Raw genomic sequence first — 19,897 nt, forward strand, 5'->3', positions numbered from 1 at the left:
ACATTTTTTTAAAATTAAACTTAACATACACAATTTTAGTGCATATTACAAAATGATAGCATGTTACAGTGACCTCAGTATCACCCAAAACAAATGTGTGTAATTATTTTCTAAAATTTCTTATGTCTTTTTTAGCTTGAGGCCCAAAGAACACAGATGTGACCAAGTTTTCCCCATTAAATTAGGAAAAGTAATACAATATGAAAAAAGTCAATTATATATGTACATATGTTTAACATTGAATGTGGTCAAATTGACCCTAAAGATGATAGAAGAGTTAAATGGATAGTTGGTTCACTTGTTCAAAAATGTACTGGCTGGTAAGTTGCCGCCCATTAACTTCCGTAATTTTTGTTTCCTACTATGAAAGTCGATGGGTAGCAGCAATCAGAATTCTTTAAAATATCAAAGAAACTCAAAGTTTTAAACCAACATGAAGGAGTAAATGATGAGGTAATTTACATTTTTGGGTGAACAATCCCTTTAAGAGTGAGCAAAACTTTCACTTTTAGGTGAACTACACTTTTAAGCTAAATAACTACTAGAATAGAACAACTAAAAACCTGTCTTAATCTTAGTCTTTCTTAACCAATTTCCTAAAGCACCACTAGAGCTGTGTGGAGTTCTGGCAGCTTAAACAGCGCTTTAAAACATTTAGAAAAAGCCAAGCGGTTTCAGAAAGTGACGTGAAAGCACTGAAGGGGAGAGATGTTTTGGCGCGAGAACAGGCTGCGCTCTGTTTTCTTCTCTTCCTCTCTCCGCACCTGGCCAGCACAGCCTGGCAGTGGATGATACGAGCGTTTGGCAGCCTGGTGCTCAGGGCCGACCCTGCGCCTCCACCTCCTGCCTCTGGCCTCCAATTCAACACCTCAAAACACAACAATGCAACACTGAGCTGAAAGAGACACCCTTAGTTTTCATAAGGTAAACACTTTTAATAAGGCCTTCATTTGGGCAATATTATGAAGCATTAGATGAACTATGAAGAAGAGTCCTTGTGGGTGTAAAAAAAACAGTGCAAAAAATATGTTATTACTACAACAGGCGCTGTACATGACTCTTAAAGGAGATATTTCTTTAAAGGAACACTCCACTTTTTTTTTGGAAATGGTCTCATTTTAAAAGTCACCTAGAGTAAAACAGCGGATTTGTACCGTTTTTAAATCCATTTAGCCATTCTCTGGGTTTGGCAGTAGAATATTTATCTTAGCCTAAATCACTGGAAATGAAAAGTTGCTGTGGTTGCCAAGTTCCTTGATTAGTTTGATCCTTGATAGTTTCTAGCCATATTGACCTAGAAAATAGCAACTTTTCGTTGCTAATGGTCTAATCTGACTCCATGATTTATGCTAAGCTAAAAGTGTTCTGCAAGGCCTGAAGGCGATTTGTACAACAAGCTTATTTCCAAAAAAAGTCAAATGTTCCTTTAAAAGCAGTATTATTTGGGAAATAGAAAAGTCTCTCTGATGTAACACCGATTTTAGTCCTGATCTGAGAGCTCCAGGTCCTCAACCATATCTTCATCTCCCTCAGCCACCTGTTTCAGCTCTGTACTCAACATCTTCTTTGGAGCTTTGCCCTTAGAAGATGAAGGCTGCTTCTGGTCTCCATCTAAGAAAAATCACAGGAATGGGGAACAGTTTAAAAAACAGGCAAATACAGGTGAATAATGAAAACACACAGAAGTTTCCTTGAACAATCATATCTAGCCTCACTCAAAACAGAAACATAATCACCAGAATCGTCTTCGTTATCTTCATCACTAAGGTCTGTGAGGTCCTCCAGGCCTTCATCATCCTCATCAGAATCATCTTTTTCCTCTGTAAAAGATAAAAAAAAATAAAATCTTTAAAGCAGTGATCAACATGTAATTACTCTGCAGTTCAAATCCAAATGGACTTTTATCTTACTAATACAGAGGCAAGTAAGGTGAGCAGCCAGATCAAATTAGCATTTTTTAAGACATCATTAAATCAAAACAGATCATTTCTAATTTATCTGCAAGATTCAACCCAAAGCAATTTGTTTTCCTTCAGAAACTTTTATCAAAGGATGAATGGAAAGTTCACCCAAAACTAAATTCTGTTAAAAAATTCTGTTTTTGCTCAAGCTCCACTTGTCATAAACTTGTATGAGTAATCTTTTACCATACACTTTCATAGTAGGCAAAAACAAATGTTATGGAAGTCTCTATATATATTTATATATAGTTTAACAGAAGAACAAAGGTGAGAATGGGTGCTTTCACATTTGTGGTTCGGTTCATTTGGTCCGGACCAAGAGCAACAAATGATACATTGTAGCATTTTTCTGCCGTTTTTGTGTCCTTTTCACATCACACTGATTGCTTTAGACCAATCTAGTTGAAAAAAACAAAACAAAATGCAGTCAAGTAACAAAATCCACATCACTCATTTGTGAGATGTTATTGAACGCATTTCCTTAAACTGCTTTTCGATTGGTCTGAATTATTGTGTGGGAAAATGGCCATGGAACTCCCGCAAGTAAGCAAAGCGATAAAAACAAAATGTCGATTTTTACTACGCAGGGACGACTGCGCAGGCTGATTGTATCCCTGGTCATAGTAATGTATACTATATAGTTTATATAAATTACTTTAGACAAACTCTGCATTTCAAGAATGAAGCTGGAAATCAATGTTTTAATTCATTGCAAATGGTAAAGACGCATTGCAATTCACTTTGCGATGTGACATGGTCATCTTCCAAAAAATATTACCAACCATCCATCAGCTAATGTTTTCCCTCTCTCCCTCTGTTTAAAATTGTTGGTAAAGCGCTGTCAACAAAAATTTTTTTCCACACCTCATAAGATGGGACAGCGCATAGGACTATGGCAGCTGGATTAGTCCAAAAATACTTTTTGTAGTTGGGTCTGTTTTAGTTCGGATAATGTGAAAGAGTACAGAGACACCACCTCTTCAATGAGGTCTCGGTATGCTTTTTTGGTCCGCTTTTGGTGCGCAAACGAGTACGATTGCTACATTCACACCTGCCCGAACGAACCATACCAAGTGGGAAAACGAACTTAAGTGCGATTCAACCGTACTAATTAAGACAGGTGTAAAAACACCCTAAATAAGGCTGAACTATCCCTTTAAGCATCTTTTAAGTCTTTCATATTGTGCTTTATTGAGCTCTTCATGCACTTTCTTTGTATATTATTTTGTCTGTAAGGTGACCTTAAGTGTTCTGAAATGACTAATTAAATAAAATGTATTATTATTATTACTACTTATAACAAATACAATTAAAAAAGTTACAAAAACGTAGTAATAAAAAAAAACAAAATGAAAACAACCCTTTAACACTAAAAATAGACTACACAGATGACCCATACTGCTCACAAACTCACCATTCACATAAAATAGAGGCCAGCTTCTGATGGCAGTTTAGCCTGGCTAATCCAGAGGTGTGTGTGTGTGTGTGTGTGTGTGTGCATATGGGAGTGTCTTGTGCTCTGAAGAGGACGGGGCTGAAATCCCTCAGCTTTGAAGTGGGATTTGATTAGATGCTGCCTGGGAGGTGAATGGCAGCGCAGACACCCTCCACCCTAATTACCCAGAACACACTGAAGCCAGCCAGAGGGAGAGCGCAGCTTAACGCCAGGCGCACACCTTGCTGCTAAGAGCGACCTCATGCATCTTAATATAACAGGTTAACGGCTGACCGTCGAGTTCAGAGAGGCTACCCAGAGTCCACCAGGAGCACGAGCCAACGACTTTAATGACTGCCCATGGGCTGATCAATACGGTGAGAATGTAGAAAAAAAATCAAAGACACAATCTACATGTTGCTCTCAGCACTGAAAACAGCCTTGACACAAGAATACTGAAGATCAGGATGTTTACAAATTGAGCAAACGCACATTAAGACGGAGGAACCTCAAGCCAAGTCTTTGAGAAAGCTGACAGCGTTAGACGGGTCTGGCACACTGCAGCGACAACTGAAGAACAAACACAGCTCAAGAATATTAACTGGGCAAACACAGCAGGTAGCGAAGCACATTAAAACTTCATAGACCATGAAAGCAAAAGTTGAGATAAATCGCATTCATAGACTCCAACTCCAAATGAAGACTGACAGAAATTTTGTGGAAAGTTATTTCAAAATAGAAGTCAAAAATAAGATAAAAGATGAGATCTTCCAAGTATCAAGATTATGCATTTTATAGGGTATATGCAAAAGGACTTAACATTTTCAGGAACCCAGTCCAAACGCATCTGGTAAATTATATGCCGTTACAAAATCGCAAAATCACTGATATCACCAATCTCGGTGCTGGAGGGCCGGTGTCCCTGCAGGGTTTAGCTCCAACTTGCTTCAACACACCTGCCTGGATGTTTCAAGCATACCTAGTATGACCTTGAATAGCTTGTTCAGGTGCATTTGATTAGGGTTGAAGCTAAAATCTGTAAGACACCGGCCCTCCAGGAACAAGTTTGGTGACCCCTGATATAGAATATAAAGTGAGTCTCAGACCAGACAAGAAGCACTGCATTAAATTTCACTGTTCGTTGCCAGGTCTATAAAATATGACAATTTATTTTACCCCAGTATTTTCAAAGGACTTTGCTGCTGCAACTGACAGCGCTTGCATATACACAGTCTTTCATCATGTATCAACTAAATGAATGCTTACGTCAATTTAACTGATTGTATTTCAAAAACAAAACAACATCAATGTTATAAAGGGAACCATATCAAATTGAAAATAGTCACATTAGCCTTCCATTTAAAGTTTATCTGTAGGGGAAAAACTCTAGCTGAGCATATACCCAAGAGACTGACAGAGCATTCTCAACTCAGTATTCTTATAAGTTTTCTTTATATGTACTGGTATTCTTTATTATGTCCCAGCCTCTTTGAGTCTCCTTAAATAAAACTTACAATTAGTTTTTTGACTGCAAACGGTCTCAACCAATAACACAAATCCTTTGTTTCTGATATTTTATTAAAACACGATTTACTCCTTAGTTGTTCTTGTCTGTCTGCCACCAACATCGCTCTCCTATTCCCAGCAGGTATCATATGTGGTTAAACTCCTTTTATGACCGTGGTAAGACTCCGATAATGTGTTTTCTCTTGGGAAAATACAGACTAAAATGCATTAAATTTTAATGCTCTATCTTCAAACAAAAGCGCTATACACAGACCCATATGAATCTATCGCTAATTACATGTATGCATGATACATAAATGCAAATATCAATATGTAGATGCAAAGAGCACATAAATAAGAATTTTCCTTCAAAGACAAATCTGGACAACAGTAGGCCAGTATTTATGAAACGAGATTCATAACTGATCACCTTGTCAGTGATGGCAAAATTGAAAATCTCAGAGATATGAATCATAATTGATTGCAGAAAATATACCTACAAGAAGTCTGATCTGCACGTGAGTTAATATTGACAATAGAAGTCATGATTAATAGTGATTCTGTCTAAAATTAATGGCACAATTTTCTGGCATTAAACTAAAGCCTTCTTCAATTTGGACAAACTGGCACAAGAGGACATTTTCTGCCATGTCAAGCCTAGCCAGGCTATGGCTATTTAGATACCAGCTTGCGAAAAAAATAATACCACGGGTAAAAAGATTAGAAATTTCCTAACATTTAAACTTTTTTCTTTTTAAATGAAACATTAAAAAAAAATTTCACTTGTTTAAAAATTTAAATTATCATTTTATCCTCAAGAAAATTAAAAGCTGCATTTCTTTGACAAAACTATAATAAGAACAGAAATATTAAGGAAAATTACAATATTAAAGCATTACTCAGCATCAATTTTTCAGTCTTCAGTTTAGTATCCTTCAAAAATAATGACATGCTGATTTGATGCTGAAGATACATTTCTTATCAATAATAAGAACGGGTGTGCCATCATGTTTGTCGAAACTATTCTGGATAAATTTACTTTGTATTTACTGTATACAAATAACACATTTTTTCAGAAAAGGCTGCTACAAGACTCAAGAAGCAGTGTCACATAAACTTAATTTAAAGAATGAGTTCAACCAAAACTTTAACATTTTAATTGTATCCGCAATAATCACATTGCAGGATCAGAATGTTTTTTCAAATTATATTATTGTATACTATTATTTATACAATGATATGCCTGTCATTTTACATGTGATTGTAAATTTATTGGTATTTGTTGCAGTTATATACAGTCATTGGCCACTTTATTAGGTACACCTATCCAACTGCTCGTTAATGCACATTTCTAATCAGGCAATCACATGGCAGCAACTTAATGGATTTAGGGATGTAGACATGGTCATCAGAATGGTGAAGAAAGGTGATTAAAGTGACTTTGAACTTGGCATGGTTGTTTGTGCCAGACGGGCTGGTCTAAGCATTTCAGAAACTGCTGATCAACTGGGATTTTCACATACACATCTCTAGGGTTAACAGAGAATGGTCAGAAAAAGAGAAAATATGCAGTGAGCGGTAGTTCTGTGGCCGCAAATGTCTTGTTGATGCCAAAAGAGAATGGCAAGACTAGTCCGAGCTCATAGAAAGACAATGGAAACTCAAATATCCACACCTTACAATCAAAGTATGCAGACGAGCATCTGAACGCACAACACGTCAAAGGTGAACAACAGCAGCAAAAGATCACACTGTGCAGTTCTGAAGGCATAAGGTGCTAGTAAGACACTAGTAAGATATACCTATTAAAGTGCCCTATGAGTGTATGCTTGCAATTTAATATATTTTATGAAGATGCATGTGATATAAAAAAACTAGATCACAGTTGATCTATTTATTGATTTTTTTTCCAAATAGAGCCATTTTAATCATCCGGTGAGAGTATATTCATATCGTAGCAGAACAGAATAGCGAAATGTCAGATTTTCCCGATGCCGAGCAGCCCTAGTTAGGAGGATATTTTTGGTACCTTTCTGGACTTTAAACAAGTCAGGAAACTTCGCTCTCTATGGAGGATGAGGGAGTTCTCAGTTTTATTTTCACAAAACTATTTAATTTTGTGTTCCAAAGATGAATGAAGGTCATTGAATGAACGACATAAGGGTGAGTAACGTAATTTTCATTTTCAAATTTCAGCAAATTCAGAAGCTATATTAGCCTATAGCCTTCAGGGAATTACCATTTAAACACTGCTATGCTATATAAATATAAAATTACATAAATAACAGTCTCTTCCATCCACCTCTGCTCTCGTCCTTTCCTAGCCTCGTCTCACCACAGTGAATATTTCTATATCAGCCACAAAAACTGAAACTCAGCCACATGACAGCCATAAAACAAACTGCAGAAGTGGAAACGTCTTGATCTAAAGTTCTGAAAAGTAAAAAAAAAGAAAAAAAAAAAAAAAAAGAATATATATATATATATATATATATATATATATATATATATATATATATATATATACATATATATATATATAGTCTGATAAAAAACTAGAACAACAAATAAACCTTTTTTTTTTTGATAATATGCAACCAAGACCGCTGATTAATATATTAGAGGTCATGTGACTGTTTTCCTGTGATCCGAGCGTTGGAGGTACAGGGCCAGTTAAGCAGTGTAGTGAAGAAATGGCCACTGACATCTTTTCAAGCGAATGTTTTGAATTACTAACCCCCACTGGGATCCAAGTATGTAAAAAAAAAAGCTTCCTGTAAGAGAGAATAGAGTAAGAGCGAGCGAGAGGCAGACAGAATAGGAGAGAGATTTGTGAGAGACTCCACACAATGAGCACCAGATGTATTATTTAAAAAAAAAAAAAAAAAAAAAAAAAATACATTGGTCCTTCCTCTTGCCTCCCACCTCTATGGGAGTTTTTCTGCGGCTCTTGGGTGGGAGGAGTAGGAGAGTGTGGCATGTGTCCGACACATGACCCAGCACATCTCCAGATATAGAGTTAAAGAGGAGAGGCAAGTGCACGTCTGACAGCTGACCTGCCCTTTGTTCATATACAGTCACACTGACACAGAGAAAGAGAGAGAGAGAGAGAGAGAGAGAGAGAGAGAGAGAGAGAGAGAGAGAGAGAGAGAGAGAGAGAGAGAGAGAGAGAGAGAAAGAGAGAGATAGGGAGGGAGAGATAAAGAGAGAGATAGAGCTCATTGTGTATAGTTTTTTATTGTGTGAAATACTTTAGGGTCATTCCATGTAGGGATGCAATGATTATAGATTTTGGTTGTACGATTATTGTCAGAGAAATAATCTTGGTTTCATGTTTTTCACAATTATTATGCATTCATTCATTTCAAAACACTACTAGTTCAGTAAATCGCATTAAAAAAAACTCCTTATATTTTAATGTGTTATTTATTGCTGTATTTTATTTCTTTTTGGAGTAGAAATGTGTATATTTCATACAAAGTATAAAGCTGATCGGTCAGTTCTTGTCCCGTGAATTACAGTGCGCTCGTGGCATTCTTTCAACTAGGTGCTCATGCTCTCCAGGCGCACCTAGTTGAAAGAATGCCACGAGTGCACTGTAATTCACGTGACAAGAACTGCTAAGATAAATAATATAACTTTTCTTTTGATATCCTTATATGGGTTGGTACCAACGGTACTTTGGTCTCAATATGGCTCCATAAGCAAACTGAATTTGTACATATTTTAGTGGTCAAAAGGTGACTTTTTATACAGCTGATGCATTTTTTTTAAAGAGGAATATCTGATTAAGCATCTCGTTTCCCTCTGTCAAAAATACTCTTATCCAAGTTTCTATGGTCTATAAGTGTTTGTTATCTGCATCTTGCATTTGCCCTGGCTCAGAGTTCTCTTTTAAATGTTAATATTGATCATCTTTATTTTTGTAGGAGGTAGATACTAGAACTCTCACTGCAAGCTACAGCACTCCCAACAGCAACAGTATCACATTTGTCTTCTTATCTTAATTTATAACTTTAGTTTGCAGTGGGGAATCCCAGCTTGAGTTGTTAATTTAGTTATCTCTCCCCTTCTGATATTTTGGTTAGTTTTGTTGAGCAATATGGGCTAAAATTTTAAAGTTTCCAGCTGTAGTCGATATGTATGCACTTTTTTCCAAGTAAAATCACTTTTATTGTAATATCATCATCAGCATGTGTGTTATGATGAGTGAAAGTGATCTTTTTATGTAGAGACCGTCATTGTATTAAGATATCTCCATAGCAAACCTTTCTTTTGTGATCTTCCATTTCAAGGCCCCATATGCTTTAAGTCCAGAGATACAGGAATGTCAATGCAGCTCTCTATGTCCACATTGAGACAATTGATATATTTCAATAGTCATTCAACATTCAACCTTCAAATGTATGCAAAGTGTAGGCTTCTTTGGTATAGCCAATGCTTTTCATATTTAAAAGGGAATGTCTGAAGAATTCATAAAAATGAAGCTAGAAATGTAGCTTGCTTCCCTCCGTCAAAACAACTGCATAAAACATAAGGAAGCCTCCGGAGCCTCTGATATGATAATGTCACTTTTCCAACATGTGCTTTAAGCAGCAGATCAGTACAAGCCTGGCCATTTGACCTGTTACTGCTACATATAAATATCCTAAAATGTTTTCTTTATAGGAAAGCATTTAGGATTGAAGGAAAATAAAAATAAACTATAAATAATATTTGTTTTCTGAAAGCTTTGAAATGATTGATTGATTTTAACAATTATATGTGAATTCACAAACCGCATTTTATGTCTGTATCGAGTTTTTTTTAAAGTCTTGATTCAAATATTTGGTAAATCTAAGTATTGTAATATCCAAATATGATTTTAAAAGGAGCAGTTGAGGTGTTTATATTTTTTAAAAAGTTGTTTTGCTAATTTATGTCAACATTGGAGTACATTCTGATGTACATACTTGTTTTACACATCAGAAAACTTTTGTTAGATGCAAAATCTGAATCCTGGATGTATGCATGTACGTACAGTGATCATCATTTAAACTAATATCTTCTATAGGATGCTTTACAATTTTATATCTGTGCATATACATTATATTAGTCAGTACTGAAGCCAAATCTGGAGCTTATCTAACAAAATAACTTACAATAATGGTTAAAAAATTTGCAGCTCAAACTTATGTTAGGGAATATTGTATATTAAATAAAATAAACAAAAACAGCAGAAATCAAGAAAAACAAAAATAAATACAATCTTGTTTGAAATGTTGTAGTTTATTTATTTTTGCAATATTTTGCATGAATTTAAATGTATTATCATCCCATTTCTAAAGATGTCCTGTGACAAATATTATTATTTTTTTAAATAAATATTTCTGTTTTATAAATAAGTTTTGTTCAAATGCACCAATATATATAACCTGTATTTACTGAGAAATGGATAAAAATATTCATTTTCAAAATTGGATGGACTCAATTATGCTGAGCACTGTATGTATGCAGGTATGTATGTATGTGCACTTGAAATGTAATGTATACAAACTTTTATTCATGGGGTTCCAGATCTTTGACTGAACCATTTTAGACATTGTGAGAAAAGAGGTAATTTTATGAAAGGTTTAGATCTAGATGGATGTTAACCTATTGTTGGATACCTTCAAAACTACATTGTGTCTTTAAAACAGCATAAGAATGACACTTTAATAAACCAACCTGATACTTCAAAGCCACCATGAAATCAAATTCGACTCATCTGTATTAATCCACATTCCTGATTCATCTGTAAATATTATTTAACTATAGAAAAAAATAATCTTCATAATCCTTTATCAAATTAGAACTTGCTAAGCTTTATCAAACCCTCTTATTTTTCGTCCCTGGTCATGCAGAGACCATGTTTAACAGATTAGACTTAACAAAACAATGTCCCTAAATTATCTGCTTTTTCCTTCTGAGCATACTTTTTCCTGCAGAAATGTTGCATCATGGGTTGTGAATAATATTTAATGTTGATCAAAAATACAACAAAGCTACATTTCAAGAGATCAGTTATGTTTATACTTTGCATTTTTGAACTCATCTCTCAGATGATGAGACTATTTTGACAGTGCAGTGCGATGGACTACAGCCTCCCAGTGACAAGGAAAGGCATTACAGGAAAAAAATAAAAAGATAAGCACCACTTGGGCTGGGCCGATGAACAATATTATATCGAATCGCAGTAAAATTTATGTCAATAACAATGATACGCTCTGGACTTTTTTACTCTATATTGATATAAGAGCCAATCACACAGCAGAAATATGAAACAATGGGAATCTAAAAGTGTGTTGATATTAGAGATGTATCAAATTTATAATCCAAAAATATGGTATGCTATTTAATCGACCCTCTAATTTTTATGGCTTCAGTCATTGTCGAGCTACTCTTTTAAATTTGGAAGCGTTAACAACTTATATCGAAATATACATCATTATCGTTCAGTATGGAAAATAATTGTCAAGATTGCATTTTTGCCATATATCGTCCAGCCCTAGCAGCATTCCCATTGCATGTGTTAACCATGTATTTGTACAGTATTTGGCTGCATTGTGGTAAAAAGGTGATATATATTAATGAAGGCCTTACCTTTGGATTGGAACAGATTGTCATCATCATCATCATCGCTATCTGACTCAAAGAGACCCTTGAACTCCTTTTTGTCTGCTTTCTTCTCTTCAGCCTTCTTGCGCTTGATTTCAGGAAGATTCAAGTCTTCCATCTAAATTAAAAAGCGATGGGGAGAAAAAAGATCATTAAATACTCTCATTAATCAAAACTGGGGAAAAAAAACTTGAACAAAACACGGCAGACATGACATTAATGAGAAAATAATGCTGATGAAATGCTTGTTTTTTTTGTTACAAATTTAGTTTTAGACCAGATCTAGCGGAGATATTGAGAAGGAAAAAAAAGAAGTGTTTATTTGATGTACAATGAGCTATTCTGTGAGTTTCCTTCCATCTCATTAGTCCGATGTCACTGCTGAGATTGGATATTTAACATATTTTATCCATTTATGTCTTCTTTAAAATAACAAAAATAGAGTATAATAAAAAAATGTCAATGAATGGAATTATAATAAAAGAAATGTTTACAAACACCAAAAGCTACATTGTCCCCTAAAACACAATAGGATATAAGTATGAGTATGTGTATTGGAGGAAGTGGCAAAGGCAGTGGAGGCAGGAGGGAGGCAGTGGTAATCAGATCTGAGCGTGGGGACTCAGTGGATCAAAGCCTGGGACGCAGCCCTGAGCGCTATAATACTCTTCCTGTAGCAATAGCCCTGCCGCCTCCTCCGCCAATCTGCCGCTTCCTAGACGCCAACACTCCGCCTGGTGTCATCTCCATTATCTCCCTATGGACACTCTCCAGCTCTCTCCACACACGCGCACACACAAACAAAACCACACAGTAGGTACTTTGACAAAACTAGCACTACGTTAGTTCGCAAAGATGGACCACATCTGTGCGTTTAATAGAGAAGGAGAATTAACATAGCGATGGGATAAACAGCAATTTCAATGACATAATCAAAATAAATTGATTCTTCCTGCAGATCAAACAACCGCATTGTACTGTGGCTCTTAGTTGTGAAACATGAGGGTTCAGATACGTTCTGTCTAAATGCAAAATGTGGTTTGAATTATTTGGATTTAATCCTGATAATTGCTGTGGATTTGGCTTTTTTTACCCTTTCTTTTCCTGAGATTTCCAGCTGAATCTCCTTTTCCCGAAGTTTCTTCCACTGGCTGTAATATTTAGTGAGTGGAGTGCCTTCCTCTGCTACCAGCTTCTCCCAGGCTGCCTGTAAACACAGCAAAATAAACACACACAATGAATGCTTCTCCATGTTCACCCATAGGAGAACTAAACAAAAGGGATCTCAATACACTTTCTCAACAAAATAAAGCCATGAAGTTACTCGAAAAGTACTATTGTAAGACATGATGAGTACACACAGGGCTGCTCTGTTATTGCTGATCAATAACCCCTCCCCGAAAAACAGAGTCCGCCTGCATCACTTAAAAAAAGTTGATATATTGTATGGTCTACTGCTATACCCTTTAGTCAAACTAATTAAGCATCAAGTCGATTTTAGCCATTTTTAAAAAACTGAAGCGGACCTAGTAGAGGCCCTTGGTGCACACCTTTTTCCATCACAGCATTAATAAATGTTTACCAGAAGGAAACAAGGGCAGAGGAGAGAGTGAGAGAGTGAATCTCCGCCAGCCTTTCCTTAAAGGTCTTTGCGGATGATATTGATCAAGTAAAATGAGATTAGTTGACCTCTAAATTCAATAGACGGTAATAAATCTCAACTTCAGTCTACAGTTAGCTTAACTTATTTATAACAATTTGCAGTGGTTTGTAAGATGGCGAAAATGATCGAAACTGCAAAATGCTCCTTCCTTGTTGCAACAGACACAACCAAAGCCAACAGATGTGTACATGAGTGGCAAAGATGTGCTGCCTGGCAAACTAAGAGCTTCATCCTTTCGAAGCATCTGTTTAACTACTGCTGTGAACATTATGGAAGCAAATCCTGATTGGTTCACTGTGTGCATTATGGTGCTTGGATGGTGCTCAGGCTAAAATGAACTGCAAAAATTCAAGTTCTCAAAGCATTGATCCTGGAAACTTAATAAAAACTAATAAAAGTAACATAAGAGCACAAAATTAATGATAAAAAGTTATTTAAAATGATAACTGAAAATAAAAAAAAACTATAATAGTACAGATATATTTAGCTGTTGCATGAATAGTGGCATTGTGTTTAAGCATTAGATCTGCTGGAGGCACTGGTACGACCCGTAGAGACATATATTTGTTTGTTGGACTGATCTGTGGAGCATGCGGCTTTATGCAGCTGTGCTGGCGGCAGTGCTGGGTGAGAAGTTTGCCATGCCACCCTCGTTACTAAAGGACATCGTTCCTGCTGGCCAGAGTCTGGCGACAGACGCGCCCCTGCGTGGTGCCATGCTGTCTGCATGCTCTGCCCTACTGCATCCCTCCCTACGGCTCAACATTACACAGAGGAGAGAGATAGACCCTTCCACCCCTCTTTCATTTCAGTTTTAAACGGCCTTAAATATTTATCAGAAGCACGAGTCGGGCCAGAGACAGCAAGGGGCAGGGAGGAGAGATGAACGGGCTGTGCGTCGGCAGGGGTGACAAATGAGAGCGGAGATAGAGATGAATGGAGCCGAGATCTCGCCCCAGAGAGGAAGCAACTTCTCACCTTCTCTCACAACCTTCACCCCTGCCGTTCCCTCATTTTTTTTCCTCCACACCAGCTTTGTCATAATCATCGCTGGCGGGACCAGGATTTTTTATTGAAATAAAAACTTATTAAAAAATAAATAAATAAAAAAACTATAAAAAAATGTGCTAAACAATACATTTAATTCAATTGATCTTTATTTCTATAGCACGTTTACAATGTAGATTGTTTTAAAGCAGCTTAACATAGAAGTTCTAGTACATTCAAAATTGCAGTTATTAGAGTTGAAGGTCAATTTAGTTCATAAAAACAAAACCTATACAGAAAAAACATATACAAAATTTTCAGAAAGTTGATAATGAGATATCCTTTGCCCATTTAAAGTTAAATTAAGTCTAGTGTGTCACAGTGGCGCAGTGGGTAGCATGATCGCCTCAAACCAAGAAGGCCACTGGTTCGAGTCCCGGCTGGGTCAGTTAGCATTTCTGTGTGGAGTTTGCATGTTCTCCCCATGTTCGTGCTATAGGTGAATTGGATAAGCTAATTGTCTCTAGTGTTTGTGTGTGTGTGAATGAGAGTGTATGGGTGTTTCCCAGTGATGGGTTGCAGCTGGAAGGGCATCCACTGCGTAAAACATATGCTGGATAAGTTGGTGGTTCATTCCTCTGTGGGAACTCATGATTAATAAAGGGACTAAGTCGAAAAGAAAATGAAAGAATGAATGAATGAATAAAGTCTAATAAAAATGATGAACATAAAAAATATTTTTACTATTTTCTTTTTATAGAATGTTGAGAACTTTACTAAAAGAAAGTTAAAAAAAATCACACACTAAAATGACAAATAATGAAACACTAAAATAGTCACTAAGCATTTTAAACCAAAAGGAATGTATAACAACATTTTTAAAGTTCATTTTAAATGTATGTGATTTTAGCAGCCCTGAAATCTAAAATGGATGGCAACAATAAGGTTTAAAATTAAGGTCACTATATTTTAAGGTACAATTCTCACAAATAATAAACCATTAACATCTTAAAGTCAAGTGCTATTTTCAACAAATCAAAATTCAAAAGCTTCCAAAATCCACAAGCAGAGGTTAAAAGTTTGATATCTTTTTAAAGAAAACCCTTTAAGTTTTCATAAAACACTGTTGAAAGTGATTAAATTAATTGTATATGTTGTCTGTGTAATAATAAACCCCTCCAAAAAAGAGGCACTTTTTTTTTTGTAAACAAAAATTTGAAAGAGAACCTTTCAGGTTCTGTGTAGTCTAGGTTGCTGCAATTAATATTGGTGGTTCCTACACATGTTAGTTATCATAGGGAAAAAATGCCTATCATAATCTATGCAAAAGTTATTCTATTCCAACTGATGAGAGAACGGAACCACTTATGGCCCGTTTCCACTGACTGGTACAGTACGGGTCACCTTTATTAGGCTTGCGTTTTCACTACCAGGGGTACCCTTTTGGTGGGCGTGGTATACGACAGAGTTTCAGTCGACGTCATTCTCGCTCGAATAAATGTCTACAGTAAAGCTGTACTTGTCGTTCACATATCATATGAGAAGCACTTCTCACTAAACAGATGCTTTAAACATATAAAAACTTGTGTTTAAATGTTTATTACTAACTTTTCTATGAACATAATTTGATTATAACTGCAGATCAACGACAGTAAGAAATAGCCTACTGTAACGTTTGCAATTATATTTAAATAAATGCAACATATATGAGTACATACAAACCCCTACAGCAGGCCCGGTGCTACGGGGGGGCAAAGGTGGGCATTGCCCCCTCAGACAGAGTTTGTGCCCCCCCAGTTTTTATTAAGGATTGTTCACTCAAACTGAAAATTCTTTCTGTCATTAATTATTAACACTCCCGTCGTTCCAACCTTCAGAACACACATTCAAATATTTTAAAATATATGACATAGCAATTGAATTATGAAAATGGTCCTATAGTCCAGAGATCCGGTCCCCGCGTCAGGTCTGGTGCACCCGTAAATAGCCTTTAAAACGCGCACACAGGAGGCGCACTCAACTCACAAGTGAGAAAAGTGGGTGACATGATAGGAGCAGCGTAATTCATTACATGTTTTGGTTAACTAATTATTTAAACACAACTCTCTTGAGCTCTAAAAGGAAAAAACACATAAGAAATTTGCTGTTAAATTAATTTTAGCAGAGACGCAACTGCCAGTCATTTATTAGTTATTCGGGAAGATGTAGCCTAATAAAAATGTTTTAATAAAAATAAATAGTTTACTGCACAGTCCCATAGTAGGCTACACTATAAATAATATTTTAATTTATTTATTAATATTATTATTAATATTATTACAATTAAGCTAAAATTGACAAAACACAGAACTCTCTGAATGTTTGCTTTCATTTTGCTAAAAGCGCACTTTTACAGTTGTGTAGAGAAACATCCCATTATGCAACTGCAGTCAAGGTATAACACATAATAAATGCCTTTTGCGTTTAAAGATGATCGGCCTGCGAAGTCAAGTTTGCAGTGTTATAAATGGAATAGGTATAGTGCTTAAGTGGATTTACCGCGGATCAACCGAGAAACCTTGTGCACTGCAGGTAGGCTGAATGATAATCTTTTAAAAATATGTAATTTAGGCTATACTGCTTTTTGCTCATGCAAAATTAAACAACACAAAATATATTGTAGATCTATTTTAAGAGCTAAAATACAACATATAGAGTTTGTTTTGACTTAGCTCATGGCCCTAAAATGAAAATAACCTGAAAACAAGCTATTAAAAAAGGCTTATTAAATAAAATAATTAATAAATAAAATGACGGGTAGGCCTAGTAACCTATGGTACATATGGTTTATGATGGTTTACAATATCACGAAAAAAGCACACTTATAATAGCCTTAGATAAATCTTTGTTTTTACATTTAAAATGATGAGAAAAAAAGTTATATAGCATATTGAGTTGCGTGTTATTCGTGGCAAAATTTTACCAATTTTCACGGTAATAACGTGAATTTTGGTAGCTATCTTTTTTAGGTATTTTTCTGGCTACACTAATGCCTTAAAATGTAACTAAGTAATTGTTTTAAATGACATTAGATTGTCACATTTAGCTTTTCCCTAACACTGATGTTGGTTGGATAATATAGGCTACGTGAAGCGTGATGACTCGGTTAAGCTGATTTCACTATATTTATTTACCGGTTACAAATAGTCTGACCGTGGGTCAGCTTGCATGTGTGGGCATAATTTGACGTCTTTACCTAAAACTTTAAACATTCATAGGCCTGTTATTTGAAATAAAACGGAAATAAGGAGCATAACATATGATTTAAAGCACTCGTTTGGCACTGAAGCCATCATCCGTCTGCAATAATAAGCGGTATGCATTACCATCGTTAATAAAATTCGTAATAGCGAAACTGCGTATTGTCATTACTATTAAAACGTAGCCTATATTACTGCCTTAGGTCAGTAACTTAGGCAGTAATGCAAAGTAATAATAAATGCAAATAAATAGCCTAAATGAAAGAAACAAGAGACCAAAATCAGTCACCAGGTCTAGTGCCCCCCTATGGATTTAAAGTGCCCCCTCAGTTTTGACTTCCTGGCGCCGGGCCGGGCCTGCCCTACAGTCTCTGATTTGTTACCAATTACAGAATATCGACACAGCATACATTTAGTCCTTAATTGGGCTCAAAAACAACATGCAACATAGACCACAGTCAGAGCAAACCTCTCATCTGTGTCTGTAATCTTCACCAGCACATGTAAGCTCTGTTAGAGTAATTCTGTCATTCAGAGTTTATAATAGTCCAAAAGGCAATGATAAACGTGGCAGTTTGTTCATGATTCTGGTTGCTGAAACAGTCTTTTGTTCGGCTTCTCCTTTGTTTTTTCACACTTCACTTTCTCGTTTATCCTTTTCTTTTCTGAAAGGATCAATGTCGAAGACAGTTTAATAATCACACACAGGTTATTATTATCAGCTTAAGAAGTTCGTTATATCAAATATTTTTGCGATTGCGAGCTCCCTGGAGAAAGCAAAAACCGCTTACACTTTTAGACAGTCTCGTAAAACAACAACAGGACACGGCAGATTTTGTTAATCTTGGCTTTGTGGCTGTACATCAAGATAACGACAAGGTTTAAGCTCTGGTCATCCATGGCTCGTTTTTATATGCATATAGTATTACGATGTAATGTCTCGGCTGTGTATTTAAAATATGGCAGTTCCTTTGTTTTCATTCTGGCTACTTCTACACGAGCTCATGATGTATTTCTGTAACCAATCAGCGGTCAGCTGTGCGTGTAGCTCCTCCTTTTGGTACTCTTTCTCGTATTTGGATCCTTTTGAAAGGGTGCCGAAAAAGTGGTATAGTATGGTACCATACTGTACCACTCAGTGGAAACGGGCCTTTATGGGGGTATTGGGCCAGTACAGACCTTTGAAAATTATAATAATAACATTTGAAGTGGATCAAAAAAGATTTTAAAAATGGTCATAGGACAAGAATGGGTGTTGATCAATAGGTTTAGAACAACATTAATAAAAGGTTTTGATCAATTTCAAATGTTGACCACTGTATGACTTTTGCCTCAATAAACTCCAAAATTGTTGCCTGTTAGTCAAGTTAGTAATTACGTTTAGGTATAATTATGGATGTAGAATAAAATCATAGCAGAATGTGCTTTATACGTACTAATAAACAAAAAAAAATCTTAATAAAAAGCAGGTAACAAGTTACTAGTTATTATGAGAAAAGGTACTAAATGAAAGTGTTACCAAAATGAATTATAACACATTAATTAAAATTAATAAACACATTTATTGAAATGTAATTATTTATTCACACAATATACTATAAAATGAAAATTGTATTATATATGACACGAATAAAACAAATTTAATTAAAGTTGACTAAATTTAAAAAAGATAAAGAAAAAAATATATACACACCATCAAAACTGAGAAGTTAATAATATTTATATTATTATAAAAAAAAATAAAAAAAACAATACTTCTGGTCAGCGCAAAATCTGCTTCAGTCTGCAACTGGATTGATGTTACCACATGCCCGCAGACGGAGCACTTAACGTCTGCTCGTCCTCCACAGAGTCTCTCGCTGAGAGAAATGGCATTAGAAAGCTTTCCGCTCCATTACTTTCATCTGCTCTCATATCCGCCACCAACTCAGCGTCAGGCTATGGTCGTAATAGTATTCTATGCCACGGTGGCTGTGTGTGCGTCTGTCTGAGGACCTGTGACTGCACTTCCTGACCTGCAGGTGGTGTGGTCAACCAGGCCGCAGGCCAACCGCCACATGCTGTTTTCAACTGGCCGCAGCAACACACACTCAGATGTGTTCACACGTAAACACGCAGGGCTCTGAACACGCAAACACAGACCAAGACTGTGGGTGACCAGCAGTCACCTGCGAGGGGACGGAAGGCAGGCTGGTGTTTGAGGTGGGTGGAAAGAGGAGGAACTGCAGGGATAACGGTCTGCTTTTACAGCTAAAATAAACATCTGACTGCCATGTCTGGTCCTAAAGCTTACAACTCTCTGACTAACAAGTGCTATTATGGCAGTGCAATTGGAAAAACTGTGGAGGAATGGAGGAAAAAAAAAACATCCTCGGGTTAAAGGAATTGGTCAAAACAAATAGATAAAAATAATAAAAGTTACTCAGTTAACTTATATAAAAACACAAATATACATGCAATATAACAGCTA

The 19,897-nt window shown here is 36.1% G+C and overlaps 1 protein-coding gene across 2 annotated transcripts in view; it reads right to left on the bottom strand.

Moving 5' to 3' along the window:
• Positions 1 to 910: 910 nt before the first annotated feature.
• noc2l (NOC2-like nucleolar associated transcriptional repressor) overlaps positions 911 to 19,897 on the bottom strand; it is a 53,288-nt gene continuing 34,301 nt past the window's right edge. Inside the window, exons 16-19 of one of the 2 annotated variants that reach the window (NM_001003830.2) lie at positions 12,632 to 12,745; positions 11,524 to 11,656; positions 1,737 to 1,820; positions 911 to 1,611 (exon numbers count right to left, since the gene is read on the bottom strand). In NM_001003830.2, the coding sequence (NP_001003830.2) occupies positions 1,481 to 1,611; positions 1,737 to 1,820; positions 11,524 to 11,656; positions 12,632 to 12,745 (462 nt within the window). In that variant the 3' untranslated portion in view covers positions 911 to 1,480. The remainder of the gene's footprint in view (positions 1,612 to 1,736; positions 1,821 to 11,523; positions 11,657 to 12,631; positions 12,746 to 19,897) is intronic. The other variant, XM_017353600.3, reaches the window with a different exon arrangement.

This window comes from Danio rerio, chromosome 23 (assembly GCF_049306965.1).
Source record: "Danio rerio strain Tuebingen ecotype United States chromosome 23, GRCz12tu, whole genome shotgun sequence".
NCBI lineage: Eukaryota > Metazoa > Chordata > Actinopteri > Cypriniformes > Danionidae > Danio > Danio rerio.